This window comes from Rattus rattus, chromosome 3, assembly GCF_011064425.1.
Source record: "Rattus rattus isolate New Zealand chromosome 3, Rrattus_CSIRO_v1, whole genome shotgun sequence".
NCBI lineage: Eukaryota > Metazoa > Chordata > Mammalia > Rodentia > Muridae > Rattus > Rattus rattus.
The window spans coordinates 200,678,650-200,706,453 of NC_046156.1; the positions used below are offsets into that span (position 1 = coordinate 200,678,650).

Genomic DNA, 27,804 nt, shown 5'->3' on the forward strand with positions numbered 1-27,804 from the left:
CCTGCCCATTCATAGCTCATACTGTTTTTCTTCCCTCTGGAATTTAGACTCCCAGGGCTGCCTGTTGCACAGGCTTGTTGGAGCCTTCTCATGAGTCCCCACCCCCACCCACTTTCTCTCCTCGGCTTATGGGTCCTGCCTCTCTCCAGGCAGCTGGGCCTTCTAGAACGGTACATCCCAGTGGCAGTCACCTTCTGCTCCTGCCCTCTCTGCTGCCTGGGGCTTCCGTCATTGTCTCTCTTTACACAGCAAGGATGGCCATTTACTCCCTGCACCTTCTGAGTGACTGAAATCCTTTTCTCTCGATGATCAGATGGGTCAGTTAGACATAGAAAAGCGCTCTCTTGGACCATGCCTGTTACTGGGGCTTCATCCTTATCTTATTTTTCCATAGCTGAACATTTTAACAATCGATTTTTTTCTTTCTAATATTGATATTCTAAAGGACTATATATGCCAATGGTATAGACTTTTTGGAAGATATATAGGAATATATATATTATATATTTATATAATTATATATATTTATATAATGTATATTATATATATATATATATATATATATATATATATATAAAATCTTGGAGCTGCCCTTTTAGAAACATTCTACTTGTATTTTGGCATTTCCTTATTGACTTTCAGCTTAAATAAAATTTATGTAGCATAACACTATATACTTTTAATTAAAATATATGGACTATATATTCATTATGTGTACAGATGTGTGGAATTAAATGTGCCTGCATGTGTTTAACTTAATATACCTTTAAATACGATCTTACTTACCTTTTGGTGTTTGCCATAGCGAAACACCATAACCAAGACAACTTACAAAGAATATGTTTAATTTGGGGCTCAAGGTTGCAGAGGGCTGGAATCTGTGACCATCATTACAGGAAGCAGTAGCTGAGAGCTCACTCCAGATCCACAGAGAGCTAAGATAGCTAACTATGAATGGTCACAACCAGATCCATAACCAGAAAGCTGAGATAGCTTACTGGGAACAGTATGGGTTTAGAAACCTCAAAGCCTACTGCCAGAGACACACATCCTAAACCAACAAGGCCACACCTCCTAAACCTTCTCAAACAGTTCCACTAACTAGGGACCAAGTATTCAAATCTGTAGGGGCCATTCTCATTCAAACCAGCACAAGTACATTGTTTGCAAGTTACTGGGAGATAGATGTTAAAGTCATCAAGTAACTAGAGCAGCAGAATATTATCTTAATTACTCTTGAAAAATTAGCTGCTATAATAATTTGTTGCTAGCTGTAAATTACTTTGCATTTATTTAATGACTGTTAATGCAATAATGTGGCTGTTAATTTAAAGTATGTGTTTAACTTTAGTGTTTATGGGACTATAATTTCATATATATGTATATGTGTGTGTATGTATAAACTGTACTTTGATCACGTCCCCTTGTTAGCCATGCATACCTCCAACCTCTGCTTCAGAAGTCCTGCTCCTACTTTTCTGTTTCTATGGCCCTACTACATTTAATTAGGATCACTTGTGTGAGCTTGGATGCAAGGTTATTTACCTGAGCAAAGGCAATCTAACAGTGCTTATACCATGTCCCCTCTCCCAGCAAGGGTTAACTTGCCCTCTTCAGGAAGAGGTGGGGCCCTTCCCCATCCATGCTGGAATGTTGCTGGTCCAGCCTTATGCAAGTCTCCTGTAAGTAACCATTGCTGTTAAGAGATCATGGCTGCAACAGCTGTGTCATGATCAGAAGTCAGCAGTTCACAGCGTTCCTCCCCATTTTTTGGTTCTTTCTTCCCTTTTCAAAAATAAAAGATATAAAAAAAATATGATTCTTAGACTGAAGGTATGGTGGTATGGTGGCACAAACTTTTAATCCTAGCACTTGGGGGTCAGAGATAGGTGGATTGCTCTGAGTTCATATGTATATACATATGTGTGTGTGGTGTGTAGGTTTTTGTATATGTATATGTGTGTGTATGTGTATATGTGTATGTATGTATATGTATATGTGCATGTGTGTTTATGTGCGTGTATGGATGTATGTATATGATTTCTTATACAATAACTTCATAAGGTAGGTAGCATTACTTTTGTTTTACAGATGAGGAACTGAGTGTCTAGTATTAATCCTTGACTGAGTGTGACTTTTTTTTTTTTTTTTCCCTGAGACAGGGTTTCTCTGTGTAGCTCTGGGTGTCCTGTAACTTACTCTATAGATCAGGCTGTCCTCGAACTCAGAGATCTGATTGCCTCTGCCTCCCAGGTGCTGGAATTAAAGGCATAACCCCCCACCCCCACCCTCAGAGTAGTGTGACACTCTTGAAGATACATTCAGCCCCCAAGCTGCTACCCCTCGTTCTGCTGAGCCACACCCTGTTTAACTCAGCTGATCTTTGCTGGCTTAAGCAGATTTATACCTTTGGCGAGAGATGAGTGTAGAACAGAGAAGGAAGCCTCAGATTTTAAAAGTGACATTCGTCTTCTTCACAGACGTATGGGTCAAATGAATGACCTCGCTCTGTCGATGTGCCATGTCCTGTCAGTTCTTGTCCTCCTGTTGTCTGACTTGAATCCTAAATATTATTTTCCTCACAGTTTTCCCTTGTTGGTTGGACTATGTCTGGGGTTTTTGTATCTCTGGGAAATTAGCGTTACCTTCTGAAAACAGTGTAGCATCGATCCTACAGCTTCCAGTGAGAACAATGAACCACATACATCTGTCTGCTGATTAGAGAGGTGACCGACAGAGACCGTGACTGACAGGCGCTGTTGCAGTTCCAGCTCTCACTGCCTTTATGGTCTCCAATGGTCTGAGCCCACATGGCCTCTCTGCAGTTTATCTCCCATCAGGACATGAATCAGAGGATGGGATTCCTCCATAAAGAGGAGCATAGGGACAAAGAAGAGAACATGCTCAAGGCTTTGCCTCACAAAGTGTTACTCATCGGTGCTTTTTCTCACGAGTGCGTAAGAAAAGACTAAAGAAACCCAGCCTTCACACTGAGATCCACAGGGAAAGAAATCCACTCAGAACCAAGAAATTGTCTTTTCTTCTGTGCTTACCATTGGTTTCTCTGTGTTTTGTTGATTTATTTTCTCCTATGAATCAAGGTAGGGAAGACTGGGTATGACTCATATCCTAGTGTCTTCTAAATCTTTTGTCTTGATAGAACTGTCCTATGATATTTTACTGTGTGGAGATTTTTAGATGGGGTCTTACCACCTATCCCTTTGCTAGTGTGAAACTAGCTATGTAGCCCAGGGTGGTCTCAAAGTTAGAATCCTCCAGTCTCTTCCCTCCTCCCCAAAGCTGGTTGTAGCACCATGGCCAGCATATGTTGGCTTTTGAGAGAACAGGAACAAGTGTTAGTGACTTTCTTGGGATCATCTCAGGAGACCGTTGATATTTAACTTAGTCAGTCTACTTAGTGGTTCTAACATTGCCTCATTCTTACAGGCCTTAAAGTTGAGTCGACCTTTGGTTCTTTATTTATTATTTATAGAGAATAGTATGCATCACCTCAGGACTGGATCTGAGTAATTTGAGACCTTTCACCATGAACCCCACAAGCACAGGGCTCGTACTGAGTGAAAGTGAGCTACGTTCCTTCCCATTGTTTAGAAACAGCAGCACCAGATTTAAAAATTGCCCTCTACCACTGGAGTCTCAACTTTCTCTTTGCTCCTGGAAACTTAACACTCTCCCTTCTTCACTGAGAGCATGAGGAACATGGCTAATGGGGTGTGGCCAGGACAGTGGAATATTCCCTGGGCCTTCCTGGCAGCAAGTGGTGATTTGATTTCTAAATAATTCTTGAAAATAACCATTATGCAAATAAAAAATAAATAACCCCAAATCTAGGAATCATTGGTTTTTGTTCTTCTCCAAAATTGAGTGAAGTCCCAGGACGCTCTCTCTCATCCCATGTACCTCAACCCCATCATGGTCTGGAGAAGTTAGATATGCCTGTCCACATATATAGTGGGCAGGATGAATTTTCCTTTGGCCCATGAGAATCAGCAATGAATTTCTGCTCTGAAATGTTCGGACCTGCATGCTCAAGTGTAATGGTCACAGTTTATGTTTGTGTGAGTGGGGTCGAAGGACCCTCTTTACCCGTGTGTGTTTCTGTGTCCTTTCTCTGTCCCCCATGCCCCAGCATATTCTCTGTGTCTCCTTCTCCTTCTGTCTCTCTCTCTCTGCCCCTCTCTCCTTTTCTTCCTCTCTTTCTCTCTGCCTCTCTCTGCCTCTCTCTGTCTGTCTCTTTCTCTCTTTCTCTCTCTGTTTTATTTATAGGGTCTTGCTATACACCCCAGGCCAGCTTGGGCTCACTGTGTAGCTCATGATCTTCCTGCCTCAGCTCTGAGTCGCTGGGATTGCAGGCGTGTGCTCTCACAATGGCCTGGCTCCTGTGTGGACCTTGTACAGTATAAGCTTATTTACAGAAAAGGTTCGGTTATTTTCCTGAGGCCTCACCTATTTCCTATTCCATTTTCCTGGTTAGATGTGACTCAGAGGCTTCTTACTACCTCTCGACCCCGGTGACACTAAGACAAGAAGTGGTTGTGACCTTTCTTTCAAGCCTTTGTACAGGTAGCTTGCTTACCCTCACTGTCTGGTCTTGCCACATCTCAGAAATTCCCCCAATGCTAAATTTGAAGATTTAAGAGGGTTGGTTTCTTTTTCATTGTTTTGTTGTTGTTGTTGTTTTGTTTTTGTTTGTTTTTTTCTCTTAAAATATGGGTCTAGAGACTTTTACAGCTTTGCCTAACCCAGATGACCCAGGATTATGTGTTGATCTCCAGCTTTGGAAAGATCTTAGAGATGTGTGATGGGGAGAAATTCCAGGCAGCGTGCGGAGGGCAGGCTCCACATGAAGTTGCTTTTCCTCAGCAGGTGGCCGGGACGACTGTACTTGTTCGCCTGAGAATTGGAAGGACCGAATGCCCATCTAGCAGGTCTTCAGGTCTAAGCAGCTCTCACAGTGTTTCCTTGGCCCGTGGTCAGGAGATAGACGTACCTCAGGCAGCTGCATGCTCCGTATCTCTGTGGCTTGATGCAGGCCTCTGGGGTTCCAAACACCTGCGCGACTGCCCTATACTCTTTAAGAGAGCCTGATGATATGTCTAGGGTCGCTAACAACTTCAAACTCGGGCTTGTTTGCTTTTTGAAAGGGAATCCAGTTTGGGGTAGTTTGATCATGGGGTCCTTTAGAGTTTAAGTAGCCGTGGAAGGCTTCAGGCCGCTGGCATGGAACCAGAATTTCCACAGGTCACATTTTCTTAATATTTCCTTAATGTCAGCTTTCTCAAAAACCTTAGTCTTTTGGTTCTGTTATCCTTTTATTCCATCCTCCTGCCTCTGCCCTGCGTGTCTCTTCTAGTGTCTTCCTCGGGTATCAGTGCATCCCATGGGTCTTATTTATTTAGGTTCTCCCTTTAAGGCAATATAGCCATGGAATATGGTTCTACACCCAACTGAATTACATACCTGAGGATATTTAGCATTCTTGGTAGAGAATTTTGAGTCACACAGAATAACAATGTGTACTTAAAATACTAAATGGTGGGTGTATTTCTCCGAATTGATTATTCCTATCAGACTTCTAATCTGGTTTTCCTTAAAGGCGTACAACCGAAGTAATGCCATTTTATGAAGCCAACCAGCCACGGTTGCGGGTATTCTTGCCAACCCTCCCTCGAGTATATTTCCCAAACCCAAGCACCTTGTCATTATGCCAAATCTCAGTTGCGTAACTGTAATAAAAATTCCAGAAGAGACCTTGTGAGTCATACATTGTGTCCGAACTGGCTGGCACCAAGCAGCCCCTCAAATATTTGTGAACAGATGAATGGATTGAACCATCTCGGATATGGTGGCCTTGGTATCTGTGTGAGGGGAGCAGGCAGTGGGTGGGGGCAGTTAAACAGTGGCCGCACCTCACCAAAGGGTAGGTCTTGGGCTAGTTTTACGTTGCATTGTGTGGGTGTTCTTGGCACTGGGCTCGGGTTTCCTTCCCTGTCTTACACTTCTATTTCCACACAGCTCTGTTTTGTTCTGTTTCTTGTGCCTGTGTGCGAGCTCTCTCTCTCATGTGATGGTCGTAGAGTGAAATTGTTCCCATCTCTAAGCCCGTGTCAGCTGATTTTGTCAGTTTGTTTGCCTTAGCACCGCTAAGCTAGCCGGCCAGTTGGCATTGAGTGACTTGCTAATATGGAGGAAACTCTCCTCCACAAAGCCATGTTTCTAAGGAAGTCCAGGGCAGTGATTGAAGATGCCCCTCAGAAGAAATCATGGATAATCAAGGTTTTTTTTGTTTTTTTTTCAAAAGGAAGAAACCCTAGAGCTATTTGCATGACCTGTGCCTTGGGTTCGGTGGCGACATTGTTGGCATGGTGACAACATCGGACTGTGGTCCCAAAGGTTGTCATTTCCAGCCCTGGCTGTGTCACTGACCCAGAGAATAGCCATGGGCAGCCCCACCCCCTCATTGACCTTGGCTTCCTAATTTATAAGAGATAGGGACCTATCCCTTGGCTGATTGTGACAACCACAGAGTAACATATGGGAAAGTGCTTTGTAGGCAGAAAGGTCATGTCTGCCATGAATTATTAGCTCCGTGATAGCTTTTTAAATAGCTGGGCTGCTCTCCATGCCAAGAGCTCTTATCAGAAGTCTCTACGTGAACGAGCAATGAATAAGGCAAAGGTCTTTGCAGCACTCTCTGGGATCCAGAGGCATCTGCTTCTGCCATGAAGGTTTTCTCAATCTTCTAACCTTGGCTTAACCTTGGGTGGTAGGTCATCATAGGCCTGGGCACACTGAAGGGCAGGCAAGGTCGAAGTGTGTGGCGAGAACAGTGGGCCAGGCCAGTGAAAAGTTAGAAGAGACTCCTGATGTGTGGATGCCCTGAGGGTGAGCACTCCCGCCTGTCTGGTTCTCAACCTGGTGTTTTCACTCTTAAGCCTACTAATTAAAGTGAGAAGAGCGAAATCTCTTGGATGGCCCAGCGTTCGTACCTTAACTTCCTTTGCCTTACCGTAAGCAGACAAAAATAAAAATGACTTCACATGGATATTTGGGGCTATTTTATTAGCCATTCCTGATAAGAAATCACCTACCAAATATTTTCAGAGAACATACGACCTTATTGAGAAGTATGCTGGACACCGTGATATAAAATATATCTTCTGTGAATGTTTTATTGAAATATAAGCAGTTTGAGGCTGTAGAGACAGCACTGGCCACTCTTCCAGAAGACCCGGGTTTAGTTCACAGCGCTCACATGGTGGCTCACAACTACACGTAACTCCACTTCCAGGGAATCAGACACCTTCTTATGTCTCAGGCACTGCACAGATGTGGTGCGAATACACACATGCAGACAGACATTCACTCAATCGTTTTTTTTTAAACTAAACTAAAATATAGGAAGTGCTGGGAGAGGGGACGACTTGAGTTAAAACAGTTAGGAAGTGGTGTTCAGACTCGAAGATGTGATGCCATCAACGGTGCTCAGCATGTTGCAATTTTAACTTAAAACTCTGTGTGTGTGTGTGTGTGTGTGTGTGTGTGTGTGTGTGTGTGTGTGTTGGGATTTTTTTGGTTTGGTTTTGTTCTTCCTAGACAGGGTGACTGCAGAGCCTAGGAATTTCCCAATAGCTGTCTGGAGAAGGTGGCATTTCAGGTGGTTGTGGAGGCACTTGGGAGTAGAGCCTGGGGACAGGATGCAACTGAGGATCACATATTCCCCTCGAGCGTCTGCGGCTGGAAGGCCTCATGAGGCTTCTGTCTTCTCAATGCATAACCATGAGGCTGAAGAGGGCTTCCTTTGAATTGGACCCTGATGCTCACACACACCCTGGAGATTGTTAGGGATGGATGCTCCCAAGGAAGCTTAATTTGTGCTCAGGTTTTAGAGTGTCTGAGGTACCAACAATGAAAATGTCCTGTAGTAATCACTCCTCTCTTTCAACGGTTGTTAAAATGAGAGATTGGAAGTGATGGGCTGCCCGAGGATTAGCTGTGAGGAAGAATGGAGTTGGAGATTAGCTAATGCTATGTGGGTATATCCTATGGTTTGGATCTGAATATCCCCCACCCACAAGTATTAGAAGTTTGGCCACTATCTTGTATTATCTGGGACTGGAGGAACCCAAAAGTTGAGGCTTAATGGGAAGAAGTTAGGTCATCATGCTTGTTCAAAAGACACTTCAACCCCTCCCTGTGCTTGTTAAATGAGCAAATTCACAGATTCACAGGGTAGAAATGAAACCAACATAGACAACACATTCCCCAAGACTTTGAAGCAAAGTGGTATTCATTAAATAAGGATCTAGTACAGACTTCTGTGTTTATGGCACATACTGCCAACTTTAATACTACTTCAAATTCAATCTCCCTTCTTCTGAGTCCCTTGAGGGCTCAGTATTTTAGATCTTAAGCACTTAGCACTGTATACGATGTAGTAAAATTCAAATATTGGCAGGGTGTGATGTAGTGTACTATAACCACCATTCAGAAACAAGGAGCTCGACTTTAAGGCCAGCCTGAGCTACAGGGTGAGACCTTGTCTCTGAGAGAAAAAGAATTCATATTTTGGTCTTAATTCTTCTCCATAGAGGTTCTACGGTTGATTCCTCATTGGTCAGGTCTGAAATTGGCCTGACCATCTTAGAGTCCACAGGGGCCTTTCAACCCTAACCCATTTTTGATGGCAACTAGCAATCTTGCCCCAACCCACACAGTTGTGGGATTGACCTAGTCAGGACTGGCATGATGAAAAATGAAGAAATGCAGGCACACGGACAGAAAAACTGGGGATGAGTGGGTCATGTGCTCTGAAGGAGATGCACCGGTGACCCAGAAACATATCCGGTTGAATAAGGAGGTGGGTGAGGTAATCTCAGTAGAGGGCGGGCGTCTCAAGTCCCAGTCATCTGGGAGGAGGAAGCCATGGTTGAAATTTTCACGACTCACCATGAACAAACACATCCATATTTGATCAGGGAGAGGCCTGGCCATTCCCATGGATCTGAGGCATTGGGGTCCTTGACATGATCGAGCTTATGTCATATGGGGCTACACCTGCTCTCCACATGATCCCCTGGGTAAAATGACTCACTGTGGTTGCCAGCTTGGAAGCACGAAAATATGGGTCCTTTTTATGAGAAAGCAACCTTGCCATGCAAACGAACAGGGGATGTTAGCCGGATGCCACAGGCAGAAGAAGCACACCCAGGAAACTGAGGCTGTGTTCCCCACAGAAGTCCTAGGGCAACGCGTTTGAGTTAATGAACTAAGCCTAAATCAGACTAAACTACTTTCTTTCTGTCTCCTTTAGTTTTGCCTCTTAGCAAGCTATTAACCAGAAAGGTTGTAAGTAGCGAGGGGGGAGTCTTAGAGGCTCTGGTCTGTCCACAGTAGGACTCATTGGCATTTGCCATTGGATGGGGAGTAGCAATTCCCTTGGGGGTTGAGGAGAGACAAACACTTGTAGGTTTACTGTTCAACCCCAGAATTTCTGGGATGCATCATGATGTCACTGCCTACAAGCTGAGCCACTAGACACCTTCCAGAGTACTGTTAACAGGAGTTGTTACTAGGTCCAGAGTTACAGGAGTTGTTGCTAGCGGGCTGGGTTCGAATTGGTTTGAAGCTGTGTTGAGTCCCACAGCGTTCCCTTACTAAAACCTGATGGCTAGCCTTAGTCTAATACCGTCAACCCTTAGCTTCAGATGTTAAAAATAATACCACGAGGCTAAAGTGATGCTACGTGATTAAGAGCAGGGCCCTGGGATGGATTCCCGGCGGCTTGCAGACACCTGTAACATTAGTGGGGAACCTGATGCTTCTTCTGGCCTCTGTGGGCACCAGGCACTCTGTGTTATACTCAGACCTAGAAGTGAGCAAGACACCCACACATGTTAAATAAATAAATTAATCTTTAAAAAACAAACAACAACAACAACAACAAAAGACAAAGCAAAACAAAAAATCCCAAGAGAAAGAAGGTGGGGATCTATATCTATATCTATATCTATATCTATATCTATATCTATATCTATATCTATATCTATATCTATATCTGTGTGTGTGTGTGTGTGTGTGTGTGTGTGTGTGTGTGTGTGTGTGCAAAAGCCATAGAGGAAGCTCAAGAGTTACAAGGACATACGGGTCTTCCAGAGACCCGAGTTTGGTTCCCGGAACTTACGTCAGGCAGCTCATAACTGCCTGTAACTCTAGCAGGGGTATCTGATGCCTCTGTTATCAGTAAGCGCCTGCATACACACACATAAATATGCACAGAAAGGTATATATGTGTGTGCCTGTAGGCATACACACAGTTAGAAATTACAGAAACAAATCTTTAGAAAAAGCAGGTAAAATCATTACTATAAAATGCAAAGACAAAGGGATTCATTGTAAGAATTTATTTATTATTTATGTGTGTGAGCTTATGTGCGTGCACTGTGTGTGAGTGTTTAAGGAGGCCAGAAGAGGGTGTTGACTCTCTTAGAGGTAGAATTACAGACATTTGTGAGCCGCCTGCAGGGCTGGGAACCAAATCTGAGTCCTTTGCAAAAGCAGCAAGTGTTGTTAACCACGGAGCCATCTCTTCAGCCCCTTGGTGGGTTTTGTTCTTCTTCTTCTTTTTTTTTTTTTTAACTTAATTTGATTTCTTTAGTGTGTCTCTGTGTGCATGTGTCTGTGTGTCTATATGTGCATGTCTGTGTGTGTGTCTGTGTGTGTTTGTGCATGTCTGTGTGTGGCTGTGTGTGTGTGCACGTGTGTGTCTATGTGTTGTGTGCATGTCTGTGTCTCTGTGTGTGCATGTGTGTGTCTCTGTGTGTCTGTCTGTCTCTGTGTGTCTGTGTGTCTCTGTGTGTCTGTGTGTCTCTCTGTGTGTCTGTGTGTCTCTGTGTGTGTGTCTGTGTGTCTCTGTATGTGCATGTGTGTGTCTCTGTGTGTGCTTCTTTTTTAGATTTATTCATTTATTCTATATAAGTACACTGTAGCTGTCTTCAGACACCCCAGAAGAGGGCATCAGATCCCATTACAGATGGTTGTGAGCCACCATGTGGTTGCTGGGAATTGAACTCAGGACCTCGGGAAGAGCAGCCAGTGCTCTCAACCACTGAGCCATCTCTCCAGCCCCTGTGTGTGCTTCTGTATGTATCTGTGTATGTGTTTGTCTCTGTGTGTTTTTGTGCGTGTCTGTGTGTGTGCATGTGTGTGCATGTGTGTGTGTCTATGTGTGTGCATGTCTATGTATGGCTGTGTGTATGTCTCTGTGTCCCTGTATATGTCTCTGTGTATGTCTGTGTGTGTGCATGTCTCTGTGTCTGTGTGTGTCTCTGTGTGTATTTGTGCATATCTGTATGTATTTGTGTGTGTGTGTGCCTGTCTGTATGTGTCTGTGTGTGTTTGTGCATGTCTGTGTGTGTGCCTGTCTGTGTGTACGTCTCTGTATGTGTCTCTCTGTGTGTCTGTGTGTGTGTGCCTGTCTGTGTGTGTCTCTGTATGTGTCTCTGTGTGTGTTTGTGCATGTCTGTGCGTTTCCGTGTGTGTGTGTGAGTGTGCATGTCTGTGCATGTCTCTGTGTGTGTGTGTGTGCGCGTGCACGTGTGTGCATTGAGGGCAGAAGCAAGAAGGACGTGGACGAGCTGGAGAAAGGAGGAGAGAGGATGGGGGAGAGGATGGATATGCGCTCCATGTAGTAGCACGTGTGTCAGGATGAAACCCATTTTTACTATGCCATCTACAAAATTAAACCTACCACAACTCTTGGTCCAGACATAAAACATGACCTCAGCTAGCATCTGTCCCTTGCAAATGAAATGGAGAAATATTTATTGATAAAGCCACGAGGTAGATGTCTAATTTACTGTGCTGTTAACACGAGTGAGGCATTTTTAGGTAATGTGTTGTTCTCCTGTTTCTAGCAATTGTGGATGATGAAAGGCTGTCCGCAGAGGAGATGGACGAGAGGAGGCGACAGAACATCGCCTATGAATACTTGTGTCACCTGGAGGAAGCCAAGAGGTAAGATCCAGGCTCAATCTTCTGTGTCCCTGTTCTTACCCCTGTGTCCCAGCCTTGGGGTAGGACTACGGGATTTGATGACAGGAAAGTCCCTGAATGGACCAACAATCTCAAAGGACTATCAGGATTATAGATGGCCAGGGAGACGCTCTTACCTATTGCCTATAATTTAGATTTGAATACTTGTGTTCACTCATCACAGCTGGTTGGACACTACACTCACCTAGGCATGTGCAGATAATAACTCATGGCTGCTTGGTAGCGAGCTATGAGGACTGAGAGAGGTCAATGTCAAGGGGCCAGGGAGGCAGGCTTGCCTTTACCTTCCTCAGAGCCTCCTAGGAAACTACAGGACAAATTAGATTATTTCAGACACTGCATCTCACTGGCTTGGAGACCGGAGCCATCAACAGTAACTTAAACCCAACTTCTTGTCCCCTAGAGTGTCCTCAGGTCTTTCACTCACCTCCTGCCCATGATGGTAAATGTTCAGTGAAACAATGACCTATGTGACTGAAGTCCGTGGGTCACTAAACTACGATGCAGGGTTTATGACCGCAATCTCCTTAACTTGTGGGTGTGTGGGCACCGGGTATGTTGTCTATCAGCCACATCGACTCTTCTAGACTGTGTGAGTAAACGCTGGCTGAGTTCTACTAAGAGAAAGTGAAGATACTTGTCCAAAGAGCAAATGCCTCTTTATCTGAGGGCGCCAGAGGACTCTGCCCTTTGCTGAGCCAGGGCTGCTGGTTAGCATTTCATGTACCACTCTGTGAGACAGATGGGCTAGGTGCCCTCTTAATCTCCATGGCCAACGAACACTCAGCGAAATGCCCGTGGATGCTAATGGCAAGCTAGAGGGAAGAGGATTTTACTCCGTATTTTATAAAGCCCTAACATGTGGTCTAGTTTGGTATTGTCATTGCTTTGCTGGGAGTTCTCCGTGTTGTTTCATCTTTTAACAGTGCCGTGCGACTTTTAAGAATTATTTAACACATCAGCGCAGTCTGCCTTTTTAGGTCAGAGAACACCAAAGTGTCCTTGTCGTCGTAGGATTAGTGAACCCACACACTAAATCAAATTCTTGCTTAAAAGACAAAATAAGAGATTCCTAGGCACCCAAATACATGATGCACATGTCATGACACACATGTGATGTACATCCCATGACAAAGTCTGAGAATTAGAGGAGCGACTCTGCTTTTCTTTGTGACATGTTCTACTCGGTAGGTATGTGCCTTGTTTTTTACGTAGGCGGGAAAGAGCGCCGTTGGGCAGAGGAGCATACTCCAGATTTCCCGGTCCTACCTTGTGCCTGTGTGACTATGGCAGGTTCTCTAATCTTTTGGGGAAGTCCCATTTTGCTCTGTAAATGGCGTGGTAAAGACACTGCCACTTGCCCTACCCTCCTATTTTTTTTTTAAATCACTGGAAAGGGGGGACTATTGTGTGAATGCGGGGACGGGGCAGACGTCTGGTGGTATGTGCTTGCATGACCGTAGCTGCTCTCCAGCGTGTCGAAAGTGGCACAGGGGAGCCTTTACAACATGCTATCCCCCTCGGTGTTCCTGGAGGTCATTAATGAACATTTTGTTCTCTTTTTATGAGTTTGTCATAAAGGTAATCCCCAGATTCTTTGAAGGAAACTTCTTCTTCAAAAATAGTGTCTTTGAAGACTAGGAACACAAAGTTTTCAGAGCTGGGAGGATGGCTCAGTCTCTTGCCATCTATGTATGAGCACCTAAATTCAGATTCTGGGCTTCCAAGGCTGGGCATGGCTGTCTCCTACAGCAAGATGGGAAGCAGGGCTCACAGGCCAACTAGCCTGGCGTGCTCAGTGGTAAACAGCATAAAACCCTGTCTCAAAGCCAGCTAGGACCAACACACATGGTTGCCTCTGACCCTGTACTTGTGCTACGGCACCCAAATATCCACAATCACAGTAAAACACACATGCATACTTACATGTGCACACACACTTTAAACTACTCTATAGCCTCAATGACTCCCTAGCTAAGTCCCAGTTGCCATTTTGTTTCAGTCCGAAGATTCTATAAAGGAAACACAGGGGCTGGAGAGAGCTCAGTGGTTAGTAGCGGCAGTTGCTGCTCTTGCAGAGGACCCAGGTTCTGGTTGTAGCACCCACAGAGTGGGCAACAGTCATTTGTAACTCCAGTTCCAAGGGGATCAGATTCTTCTGGCCTTGATGGGCACCAGGCATGTACATGGTGCACAGACATACACGCAGCCCAGGCACACACGTAAAATTAAGTAGAAAGTACGAAGAGAGTGTATCTGATTTAAGGACTTGTAGTGTACAAGGTTGAGAGCTTAATTTTAAAATGGACAGAGGTCAGGTGGGCATGGTAGCGCACGTCTCTAATCCTTGCTCTTGGGAGTCAGAGGCAAGCTGATCTCTGTGAGTTCAAGGCTACCCTGGTTTGTATAGAGAGTTCCAGGCCAGCTATGACTACAAAGGAAGACCCTGTCTCAAAACAAACAAACAGAGCCTTCTGATTTTAAAACAGACAAAACTTAGGAACAGACTTCTCTAAAGCAGATAAGCAAATGGCTGGTACATGCATGAGAAGATATTCCACATTGGTTACTAGGGAACTACAGATCAAAACAGTTGAACTATCATTTCTTGCTACCAGCTGTGACACACGGCAAGTCATAACAAATATCACCAAAGACGTGCCAAGTTTAGAGCCTTGCGTATTATTGGCTGGACTGTTAAAGGATGGTGTTGCTATTCTAGAAGTATCCAGAAGTCTTTAAATTATTAAGCATAGAGTTGCTATGTGACGTAACAGTCCCAATCTTAGGTGCGTACTCTTGAGCCCTGAAAACCTCTATTCACACAAAAGTGTGTACATAAACCATTATTTCTATTAGTAAAAAATAAAACCCGAATCTATCCACAGTGAATTAATGAATAGACAAAATACAGTATGTCCACATAATGAAATATCTAATTATAAAAGTATAAAAATTCCATAAAAATAGGACGCCCAGATTCATGTTGTAATATCTATCACAGTTGTAATAGATATTACAGTTGTAATAGATATTACAATATCTATCTAAGGTATTGTAGACAAATCTGTAGAGATGGAGGCTTTGGTCCTTACCCTTGGTGGGGGCTGGCGAGGAGCAGCGAATGGGTCAGGGGATGCATCAGGATTTCTGTTGAGGATGATAAAAAAATGTTCTAAAATTGAGCGTAGCGATGGGGACACACTTTTAAAAAAAATCATTGGATGCTCTCTGGTGTGTTATTATCTTAATGAATGTGATTGAAGGTCTTAGGCAGGCTGGCTTGGAGAAGGTTCTCAGTGATGTTCATAAGGTGGAGGAGTGATTCTTGGTGGAATCACAGGTGTTTTCTATCTAGTCATAGCCTTGAATGAATGCTTGGGTTCTGGGTTTCTCAGGAGGCTGCAGGCATCTCGAGGCTCCCAGCCGGGCACTTCCACTTCAAACTCCTTTGGTGCTGTTGCCTGGCCCTCACAGGCTTCTCGACCAGGGACCTCCATTCCTATGCTGGTGGGCAGAATCTTTCCTCCTCAGTTGCCAGTCACTGGGGCACAGCTAGTAAGCATCTACCAGAGCAAGTGCACGAGATAGAAGGCAGTGATTTTTTTTTTATCCTCTTTGGTATGTCTTACTGACTAGAATCAAGTTCTAAAGCTGGGCCATGTTCAAAATGAGGAGATTCCACGGGCCAGTGGATCTGAAGAGGAGACATCCAGGGGCTACCCTAGAAGCTATATTCCATACTGTGCACCCGTCTTCTTTGCTGTTCACCACAGAACAGATACATTTAGCCGGGGGCTGAAGGTGGTGAGTGTATCCTTCTGTTACCGACAGGCACCTAACTAGGAATTGGCTGATGTGGTACTAAGTCCTGGGTACTAAGTACCGTGGAGGTAAAACCCAGGCCCCCCTCCAGATGACTCATGCGTTTTCCCACTGAGCTACACTCCCAGCCCTGAGCAAGTTCCCTCTTCTGTCTTATAATTTAGGACTAAATGGACTTTGAAGTTTTCCTTTCAGATATCCTGCAAGTTGGCTTTATAGCTGCTTTGTGGTACAGATTTTGCTGACACAGGACTGGGCAAGTGTGTACTGCTCCTATGGGCTTTGAAAGGTTCTTGCTGATGCCAGAAATCCCACTGTTTGGAAAAGTTACTCCTTTTATTTAAGGAATTAGCACTTCTTACAGATTTATGTGAAATGTATTTTGAGTCATGAAAATGAATACATTTTAAGAAAGTCAGTCTATTGTTGGGGACAACTATAAAAAAAAAGTCTTGAGTCTGAAGGTTCATTTTGAGAGAACTCAAGGCTGAGGAATCAGGAAATCCAACCGGGGCCATTAGGAAGGTCAGAGAACAGGAGAAGAAATCTTGGCAAGGAACGGACAGGGAATTTGAACATTACAGTTGAGCACCCAGTTATGAATGGGGCTACTATTATATCTCCCAAGGAAGGTCCCTGTGATATCTTATTTCTTTTCTGAGGAAGGAATAAAGTGCACACACAAATTTTGCTGTGCTTACTAATTTCTGCCCTGAGTTTAAAAATAAGTGTGTATGCCTGGGGGGAGGGCTTCCCTTGGGGAAGGGCCTGTGTAGAAATATTGACTTGATAGAACTAGACGTGGGCAAAGCTGTTCTCAGTGTGCCTAAGCCTGGGATAGGTTCTTGTTTTAAAGTTTCCCTGGAAAGGAAGAAAATGAACCATTGGGTGTGATTGCTTGTGTGTCCTGTTTACAATACAGACAACCAAAAGGACACCTTTTTGATTAAATCAAGTTTCAAGCTCTAACCTGATCTAGCATGTAGGCTAGAGAATTGGGCTCAAAAAACAAACAAACAAACAAACAAACAAAAGACAAAAACATACTTCAAATGTTTAAGCAAGTAAACCCACAAGGTGGTTTCAGTATACAATGAATAAATGCTTACTTAACAACAACAACAACAAAAAGATGGTCATGTCTGGGAAATCCTTCACAGAGTCCTCTGAATTCCCTCGCCATCCATGGGTCTCTTTGTCCTTATCTGTAAGGACACTCTATCCTTGGATGTCTTCACAAACGCAGCTAGTAAAAACTCGGAAATTAGAGGATAATACCTTGGCGTGCAGCTTGTTAAGGGACTTGCTGCTCTATACAATGTTTTAAGGAATTCCTTAATTGTATTTACAGCTTTTAAACAGCTGTCTTGTTTCAATGGTAACTGTGCTCCCCCACCCCCGCCCCCAGTTTTGTCCTCCCCTGGCTGTGATCTCAGATGTGCTGAGGGAAAGAGAAAGAACACAGGATTACTCCATGTCCTGGCTGGTGGGATAGAAAGTAGGGATTTTCCACAGCGTGGGCTCTCTCAGGTCTGGCTCCCAGGCGAGAGGAGGGCCTGCTGGGTGGATGAGCCTGTTTGGGGCTCTTTCTAACCAAAACACCAAACATAGCAGGGTTCTGCCCTTTTAGGCCTACCAAGGCTAGGTACATCCCAGCCAGGGTGTGGGGTGGGGTGGGGGAGTGGTGGTGGTAAGGAATCTTCTAGAAGAAAGGACTCAGCTGTGTTACCTTGAAAGGGAATGTGAAATGGCCCTATAAAGGAGACTAGATGCCAGCCAGCCAGCTCCCGTGGATGGCCTGCAGTACTTAGAGCAGAGGAAGGTCACCAGCTAGGTGGTGACGAGGAGGAGGTACTATGCAATTGCAGTTGAAGGCATAGTGGCTAAGGATGTAAAGGAAGGAGCCTTGGTGGAGGACCAGATGTGGGCAGCAGAGGACACTGGGAAATTGTATGCTTGACTCATTTGTGAGGTGCTCACTTTGTGGTCTCTAGCAGCTAAGGCTGGTCATGAGACACCTCTTTGGAAGGGGTTGCTGCTGCTGCTATTGTTGTTGTTGCTGCTGCTGCCGTTTTAGTCCACGTACTGTGTGTTCTAGTCGTGGCTGTGTGTTGGTGGATAGGCACCTAGCAGATATGTTCATGTTAATAATCTCGGGCCAAGGACAAGTTAGGCAACTGCTATTTGACCCCCAGTGCTAGTGTTTGTTTGTCAGACTCTTCGAAGTTGGAAGCCTGGGAGGGGCTCGAAACTTTCCACGGTCTCAGATGTACTTTACAAACAAGGGTGTCCCATGAGCGACCATTCACCAGGCACCAGACCCGGATCACTCACCGCACGGGATTCTCAAGTCTCCTTGCTGTCCTGGGGAGATGGATCACCCCCATTTTATAGGTGAAAAAGCCAAGTCCTGAAAAGACTTTAGTACTTGTTCAAAGTCACAGCCAACAAGCCATTACAAACAGCTATAATGCTGATGTCAGACTATACGCATTAACACATTACCCCACCTCTTCTTCCTTTCTCTTCCTCCCTCCCTCCCACCCTCCCTCCTTCCCTCTGTCTGTCTGTCTGTCTATCTACCATCTATCTACCTATCTATCTCTCTATCATCTATCCATCCACCCACCTATCTATCTATCTATCTATCTATCTATCTATCTATCTATCTATCTATCAACATGGTCTTGCTGCATTGTCCAAGCTGTATCTAGAAATATACCCCTAGCTGGCTTCTAACTTGGTAGCCTCCTGCATCAGTCTCTAAAGGACTAGGGTTGCAGGTATTCATGTGCATACCTCACCCCTGCTACCTGCATATCTTTAGCTTTATAAGTTTACACTGGCCTGGGATTTTATTCTTCATGGACTTAGGCTTCCAGCTCCTGATTGCTTCTTACTTTATGAGTTTAGTGGGATTAGCATCATTGTACATTTAGGGCTCTTTCTCCTACTACCCTTCTTGCTGTCTGTCTACTTCTCTCCCCCCTCATTCTATCTATTTCTCTCCTTCCCTTCCCTCCTTCCCTGTCTTTCTCTCTTCTCCTTCCCTTCCTCGTCCCCCTCCCTTTTGTGTGGTGTCTGTTATTTGTTTGTTTTTCTCTCTCATGGCCCATGCTGGCCTTGACTTTATGACCTTCATGCCTTAGCATCCCAAGGGTTGAGATTCCAAACACGCACCCCTGCTGTACCTAGCTGTTCTGTCCTGAGTGGTATACAGCTGGGACTCGTTTATGGAGGGCTTTGCCTTGTATGTCTCTTCTTTTCTTCTTTCTATCAAGTTTTCATAGGAATTTTCAAGTTCTATACTACAGACTTTCTCCTCATTCTAGAGAGCCTCCATTCATCCCTCGCGCTGGTTAGGTATGGATTTCCCATCAGTCATCTTTTTGCTCTGTCACTGTTCTGACTGGTTTCACAGCGTGCTTGGCTTTTCGTTGAGACATCAAAAGGTATGAATAGCAAACACCACGGCAGAGTCTTCCTTCCTGTGTGAACCAGAGGCCGCCTCATGCTGTGATGCTTAAAACTCACAAAACAATATCTTTATTCACGGTGCAGGGTCTAAGGGAAGCAGTGGGGAGGCAGGTGGCCAGGGAGGGGGAGCTTTATAGGATCCTTACTGTCATGGCAGATTCCTTAGCTCTTCCGTCTCAGAATGGCTGTACAATGTCAAGTGGCCTCTATTTGTTTTCTCAGTATAGGTAATGTGTTCCACAGATGGGGCCAGGTCCCAAATCCTGTGCAGAGCGCCTAGCCTCAGGGGTCATGAGATCCCTATCTGTGGTGGGTTTAGGGGTAAGTTTGGAATGAGGAAAACTGTCTTCTGACTGTTGGGTAATGTTCTTTTCCTCTGTGAGTCTCTCCAAGTCATGCTGGTCAGGAAGATATTAGTTAGAAAGCTCTATAGTAAAAATGAATATAACATTCATTTGATAAATTCAATCTTAAGTCCTTAGTTTGAGACTGAATTTTTAGTAAGGGGAGTTACCTGTGCGTTGTCTTTGTCATTGCCTTGTTGTTTGTGACAAACTTAAATCCATTTAAGTGTTAGAACTAGAGTCTAGAAATTAACGTCTTTCGTTATTTCAAACTCTTCCCCCTGTGTCTTGCCTGGCTTGGGTTACATATCCCTTGACTTTATTTATTTATTTTTTTTCTGTCATTTAATTTGCAGTGAATTCTTTCAGCTGCCTGGTATTTCGCATGGTGTATGGTAGACAGTTATACCATTTATGAAAAAGAAACTTAGGGAGGTGATTCCCAACTTCAGTTACATCCTACAATTAAGGTTACAAGGGTTGCTTGGGAGACTTTCCCAGATGGTGTAAAAGATAATTCTTAGGAGCAGGTCCATGGACCATATATATTTGGTCTGTATATATATATTTGATTTTTTGAGACAAGGTTTCTCTCTGTAGCCCTGGATGTCCTGGGAATCACTCTGTAGACCAGGCTGGCCTTGAACTCAGAGATCTGCCTGCATCTGCCTCCTGCTGGTGACGGGGACATAGAAGCAACTTTAGCGTCTGCTTCTGGCCATTCCATCTGGCTTTAATGGAAAGAACAGAGGATTCCTCCTTCCTGGGGGATGGGAGGAAAGGGGGAGGGTATACAGGGCTACACTGAATGGATGGGAGTGGTTTTGAGGAGCCAACTAAGGTTTTAAGTTTTCTTTGCAAAGCCCGTCATCAGGTTCACATAACTTTCATTATCAGCCCATGGGGATGAATGAGGTAGCTAGGCCTCAGGATCAGTAATGTTGGCTCTCACAAAGTCCTGGGATACCAAGACCCCATGGTGGTAATGTAAACATCACTGAAACTGGGCAGCCTGGAGGTCCAATCTGGCTATAGAGGCTAGTGAAGCCAGAATGGGTAAGATGGGGGTGGCATGGTGAGGATAAAGGGCAGGATTCTGAAGGAGAAGGAAGTGGAAACCGATAAACACAGGCAGTGGTCAGAGATCTGGAAGCCTGCATTGCACAGGCCGGGTGTTTCCAGGGTGGGGTGGAGCCTAGGTGGAGCTGGACTGGAGGTGAGACAGGAGGAAGTCTTCCAGCTGGGCCTCTGGCTACTGCCAGGGTTGTCCACTTTCTTAAAGCCACCAGATACAAGTCGTCCAGGAAAGAACACGTGTGGTGAGAAAGGGAAGTCCTGGAGCTCGGACCAGGCAGGACCCGACTAGAGTTTGACAGTCACTGGCCTATTCATCCCGAATGGAGGCCGTGTGGTCTAGGAGAAACGTTGGGGAACACAGTGATGTCTATGCTTCAGTCTTGTGAGTCAGGGGATGTGGGGGCCACAGCTGCCTTGAAGAGGGTTGACGTGGCATCATGAAGGGAAAGGGGAAAGCTGTTAAGTGGGCACAGCAAGTTTAAACAACTGAAAGAGACAGTTGTATTTTTGTACAGATCAGGCATTACAGAAGCACTTGGGTAGGATAGGAGTGGGTAGATTTGGAGCGAGACTGGGGAGGGCTGAGGGAGGCAAATGAGTGTATCTAGAATCGTCGTGGGTCAGCTTGACCAGTGGAGATAAATTAGGCTGAAACCACCCCTAACAATTTTAGTTGAGAGAATGCAGGCCCAGCTCTCAGGTGCAAGAAGGTGTCCACTCTGACAAACCGTTCCTGTAAAATTTAACTCACGCTGCTCTGGAGGGGAAGCACCAGCATCTATGGCTGACACTGTCACAGATTCCAGTTTTCCAGCCCAGCTTAATGAAGAGTGTGGAGACCTGCTTTCTCTGAGATGAGGGGCCCATCAAATACTTTTGCTCCAGATGAATAACTAACTCATTAGCTGGGACAGATACCTTAAACAAATAACTTGTCAGAGTTCATGATTTAGTGTGTGCGTGTCTGTATGTATTCACATATACACTTAGATACATTGCACATGTGTGAACATGCATGTAAAGACAGGTCAATACTGGGTATCCTCAATTACATGAAATTTGGGGGCCATATTCATGCCATAGCGATATGTCATGCCTCTTGGAAGTATTGATCCTGAAGAACTGGGTGCCCCTCTCCAGTTCATACGATATGGCATATGTCTGGTAGCCACTCCTTTTGCACATTATGAAATAAAAGATTCATGAAAAACCTCTGAACTTACTGAGTCCTGGTCCTTGGCCATGGTCAAAGTGATCGGAACCACATTCACTGCGAAGCATACAGATCTGAGGATGGGTTAGCCCAGGCTCAGAAAGCTTACACAATAAACTGACTGTGCCCAGCTGTCTAGCATCTGAGGCAAAGGAATGAGATCTATTTACATCGTACAGAATTCTATGTTAGTTTTGGAAAAGTAAGAAAAAAAATGAGTGGATGGTTTCCCTCTTTGCGTGGCTCTCCCAGGCTGGGTATACACAGGGGACAGAAGGGAAAAGCACAGACTCAGCCAAGGACAGGAGGAGGAGGAGGAGACGTGAAGAGGTGGTTGAGTCATTTTCTGTACCAATAGAGTATGGCTGTGCAGGGGAGGGGCTGGGCAGAGACTTCGACCGTAAGAAGGTGATCCATGTTGGTCTGGCCATATAGCAGGTGATAACTTGTCATACAGTGCTGGCTGGGCTCAAGCGGGGGAATGGAGAAGCAGGTCTTTGCAGAAAGCCCCTGTTCTTTAATTACCATCACGTGTGTGTTTGTTTGATGTTTTGTTTTGTTTGCTAAGTCCTTTTTAAAATCATTTTCTTTCTTCTCTTGGGGCATTTGTTAATAAAACAGCAGGTGGAGAAACTTCAGCTTTCCTGTGTCGTACATACGCAGGTAGCTTCAGATATTTTGGTCTTTGTTCTGTTCTGTTCTGTTCTTCTGTGAGTGGTCTCATCTTCCCAAATGACCTTTCCAGCTTCCCTACCATCTCAGGGGATTTGGCTTGGGTACAGAAGTAAGTTACCATGTTCATGAACTGAAGAGCTGTACGATCTTGAGCAGAGCACCTTTGTGAAATGGGTCCAAGCGTACATTACCTTGTATAGCTGTCTTATCTGTTGTACAACTAGAACAAAATTCCTGAGGCTGAGGTCAAGGCAAAGGGACCCACAGGGCTAGGCTGAGGGCCCAAAGCTACTCTCAGGCTGATAGTCATAAGGAAGTTATCTGCAGTCACATCTACATCAACTTATATCACTTTTGTCCTTTTCTTTTAATAAAGGACTTAGTGACAAACTGATGAAATCGGTCATTTATTTTTAGACTTGGTAGAAGTAGATAAGACATATCCACGCTTCTTAATTTTAGGAGGGTGGTACTGGAACACAGAGGAGGGCGGTACTAACTTACAGGCCAGATTTTATTCCCAGCCAGAGCAAGGCTCAGACATTCGCTATGCACAGCTGCAGAGACAATGGAAGACAAGGTTACAGGAACAGGGGAGACATTCGTTGGCCTTGACTGTGAGGTGTGGAGCTCCCTGGCTGCTGCTGTTCTTCTAGAACAGAGGATGGAGCCTGGAGGGTTTCTTCCTTGTACGATCTTGAGCAGAGCACCTTGTGAAATGGGTCCCAAGAGTACATCTGTGCCCCATGCCTGTGTGCTACAGCATTGTGATGGGAAGACCAGGCCAAAAGTCACGCAGCCATGTTGGCGTACACTGTAGAATGTGGTGACGGGGAACGGAATGGCTCTTAAGCTCCATTGTTTATTATGAAAACATTTTCAGGAATAGAAGCAGCTGTGAACCAGGCTTTCCTGGCTTAATTGGAGATGAAGAATGTGCACCTTCAGCTGCTTTTTATGGGTGCTGTTTGCACATTTACTTCGGTCTAGCACAAATATAGGTGGGGTGGGTCATGAAGGGGAGAATGAGGCTCCTGGAATGTCTGAGAAGTGCAATCTTCCTTCTGTAAATAGCGCCTTTCCACACACTGCACAGGACACTCAGAGCACCCAGAGAGAAGGAACTGATTATTTAAATGCGGAAATCCATACACACGGCTTAATTGCATCTTTTTATGGTAAATAAAATTCACCATCAAGGAAATCCTCAAACCAAACGAGAGCCAATTCTGCCCATGATCTAAGTTTTATGGCAAGAACTGTGGACTGCTTCAGGAGGGAACATGAGGGGATTGAGGAGAGCTGACTCATTGGCCTGGCTTGGGTAGAGCTGGACTTTAGCCCCAGGTCAGAGATAACCTGGGCAGCAGGTTACCTGGGCTTCCTGGACTCAGGGGAATCAAGGTGGCAGGCTTCCCTTCTGAATATCTCAGCCCAGGGACAGGATGCCATGTTTTATGAATTCTTAACACGCCTCAGGTCCTCACTCCTGAGGGGTGGGCTTTCTGCGTGTCTGCTTTTGTCCAGATTGTCCCATCATGCTTGTCTCCATCCCTCTGTTCCCATGCTGACATGATACCTTAGCCCTCAGCCTATGGGATGGCTAAGGATTGGTGAATAGCCTTCCCCTCCTAAGAGAACGTCCAGCTTCGGATACTGGGAATGCTTCCTTTGTTCCAGTCTTGCTTTTCCACCCCCCATATATCTTTATTCTCTGAGAACCTCCCAGACCTACCCTTCCTCTCTCTACCTGCCTAACTCGCTAACTAACTTTGTGCTGCCTACACGCTCTTGGGCATATGGTTTTTCCACTAGAGCCTAGTCAGCCTCCAACAGGCCACATCCTTAGAGGGAACTGGCTTCCCCTCTCCTACAAGCTACTGATTGCCAGTATCCCCTCAGCTAGGGGGCCCCGGCTCCCGCTCCATGCTGGGATTTATCGGGCTTGAGCTTGTACAGGTCTTGTGCGTACTGCCTCGATGGCTGTAAGCTTGCATGTGCAGATGCCTGCTGTGTCCAGGAACCAGTTTCTTCATTGTTGCTCTGACTCTTGCGGTATTTCCTTCTCACTTTCTGCAATGGTCTGTAAGCCTTGCATGGCGGGGCCTGGCAGACTTCCCACTTAGCGGGGAGCACTTTATAGTCCCTTCTCTGCAACTCGGCCATTTGCAGACCTCTGATGGACACTAGCCTGTGATGTTCGGGGGCGGGGTCTCTGAGACCTTAAGTCCCCCAATAACTCCAAAAGAGGTCACTCGTCTCTGGTACTGAACTTTTTGTTAGCTTGTGGAAAACAGTAGGGACATTGTTGACTTATTATAGGGTAACTGCACTGACACTCTTTGTGAGGTGTATGTGTGCGTGTGTGTGCGTGGGTGTGTGTTTAGGAAGCTTCTACAGTAGTAAGTTTCTTATGACGTTTTCAAAAATGTCTTTAGTGTTAGTTATCTCTCCATGTTTTTCGTCCAGGACCCTTCCCTCTCCTCTCCCATCCTAATTCAACCTCCCATCATTCTCCTGTACCCCTTCACGCCACTGTTTCTGTCTCCATTCCCTTGGGAGGACTCCCCCCGCCCCCGCCCCCGCCCCATGACCCTTGCTAATATCCTAACCTGTGTGGGTATTCCAAATGGAACATATTTGAAGACTCAGTGCTCATGGCCACCAGTGAGAGAAGAATGTGGATCTGGGTCACTTCATTCAGAATGAGTATTTCCATCTACTGTTTCTCCATCTGTGTATTTGTGAATTTCATAGTTATGTTGTTCTAAGCAGCTCGGTAGTACTCTCTTCAGATCATATAAATCTTTTGCTTATTTATTTATTTATTCATTCATTTATTTATTTTTAGCAGAAGAATAATGCGAATGCTTTTTACTTAAAAGTAACTGGGGTGTAGTTCGAGCAGACTGGCTTTTGGCGGAAGGACTACAAGTCCTTTGTGATCAGAGACTATCTCATTGATTAAAGTTTTGACTTCTATCCCTTATGGGACATCTGAGTTCCAGCAAATATACAGTGGTCAGTGTAAAATTATAAATAAAAAAATAACAGGCTATCTTTTAACCCATTCTAGGTACTGCACCGTAGTGCCCCACGGTATCTGGTAGATATCTTAATCTCAGTCAGCAAAGCCTCTCACTCGCTTTGCTCCATCCCATATCGCACTGCCGAAGGCTTCTCTCTCAGCCTGGCAGCAGTCTCTCTACCCATCCAGTTCCCAAGGCAGGTTGCCACCATGGCAGACATACACATCCTAATTCTGTGGCAGTTTGGTGTCCCAGCCGCCACCTTGAACTTAAATTGCCATAAGAAAGAACACGCAACACAATAACCTCTAATCCAGTTGATAAGATATAATTGCCCACCTAACCATACAAAGCCCTGTGCACATCCATCCCTTAAGAATATTCATAACAACCTGTAAATACGCAGAGTAGAATCTTAACGCCAGCTTCCATGATCTCTCCGCAGCTTCCTCTCTCCAGTCTCCTTCCGTTCCAGTCTCCTCCTCTTCCCTCAAACTTTTCTCCCGCCCATCCTTCCTTCTTGTCCAATGACAGGCCTCGTTCTATCTTGTATCTGCCTTCACTTGTATGACATCATCCTACAGGTTAGGACTGAATCCATCATGGGCCCCAGGCATTTCAATGGGTAGGTCCTCCCCCCCCCCTTTTTTCAAATGTGTACCTGAGTCACATGCTCATGTCCCAAAGAAAAAAAAGCAAAGAAAGGTTTCCAAGGCCCAGAAGAGAGCAGCACTGTCAAGGCTCCTGAGGGTGGTTTCACACAGCACCAGTATCTTGTCAGGCAAACAAGAATCCTCTAGTCCGGCTGCTGTACATGTGTGGGTCGGGCTCTGGTTGCTGGGTGCAGCTCTGGAAAGGCCCCTCATGAGGAGGGTTGTCTGGGTACCAACTGGTTTCTGTCCATCAGCTTGATGCTTTCCCCCCAACTCCAACATCTTGGGCTCCTTCATCCTTTGCGGAGAGTCCTGTCTCCTTAAAAAGTAGACACCATCTCTTTGTATAGCAATGTCCCCTATACAAGGGGGGCTCCAGACCACACGATCATAGAGAAGGAAGGTAACTTGGAGGTCTGAGATGCTGCTTGGATGCTGGGTAGGTCCCCAGTGTGCCCTTCTTGACCACTGTTCATTCCACACTGTTCCCTGGTAAATTGAATGAGTTGAATGAGTAAAATGTGCACTGCCAAAAAAAAAAAAAAAAAAAAAAATGCCTCAGGGTGGAGGCCAGGAGTGAGCTTTTTCATTTTCATTTTCATTGTATTGTATTGTATTGTATTGTATTGTATTGTATTGTAATATATACACACACACAACACACACACACACATATATGTATACACACACACACACACACACACACACACACACACATTACCTACCTCTCACCTTACCTACCTGAGTGCTCGGTTTACAGGGCTGTGCCACTGTGTCTAACTTCCCATTAATTATATTTTAGGTGTTTGACATATTTAAAACACGTCTTTCCTTTGTGTCTTAATTTGGAATTTCTCACAGCCTATTATCAAACACTCCCCAACACTCATTCTGGTTTTTGATTTCTGTAAAAACTTAGTCCTTCTTGTTTGGATTCACCTTTCTTTACCCTTAAACATGGAGCCAAGGCCCAATTAGCTAGAGTTGCCATGGCAACGTTGATGAGATCGAGCCAGTGTACTCATGCAGACGTGCTCAAAGAAGTTCGAGCAGTAGATTTCCTCTAGCATGCAGAGGAAGAATTGGCTTTGGCATAAACAGTATCCACTGAACCTTCAAGAAAAGAGTTGCCAGGGACTAAAAATATATAAGGTTTATAACTTGTGCAACTTACCATGGAAATTTTTAGCCATCCTTGAAGTAAAATCAGTCTCATTTAGTTACATAAATATTATCAGCTCATGGGTTTAAAATTCTGCCCGGTTCATTTCTTCCCACTCGCCGTATAATTTTACCCATTGATTAGCTTACAATATTAATTATGGTTCAGGCTTATACTAGTATACTATTTAAGGTTGAAGTAAATTCATTCTCTTCTTTGACACATAAATTTTAGACCCTGTGGCAAAATGCTGGCACAATATGACATTAAGTAT

General features: G+C 44.8%; 1 protein-coding gene across 1 annotated transcript in view; it reads left to right on the forward strand.

Annotated features, from left to right (window-relative positions):
• Iqgap2 (IQ motif containing GTPase activating protein 2) overlaps positions 1 to 27,804 on the forward strand; it is a 274,420-nt gene that overhangs the window by 40,805 nt on the left and 205,811 nt on the right. The window contains exon 2 of the mRNA XM_032897047.1: positions 11,937 to 12,036. Within this exon, the coding sequence (XP_032752938.1) occupies positions 11,937 to 12,036 (100 nt within the window). The remainder of the gene's footprint in view (positions 1 to 11,936; positions 12,037 to 27,804) is intronic.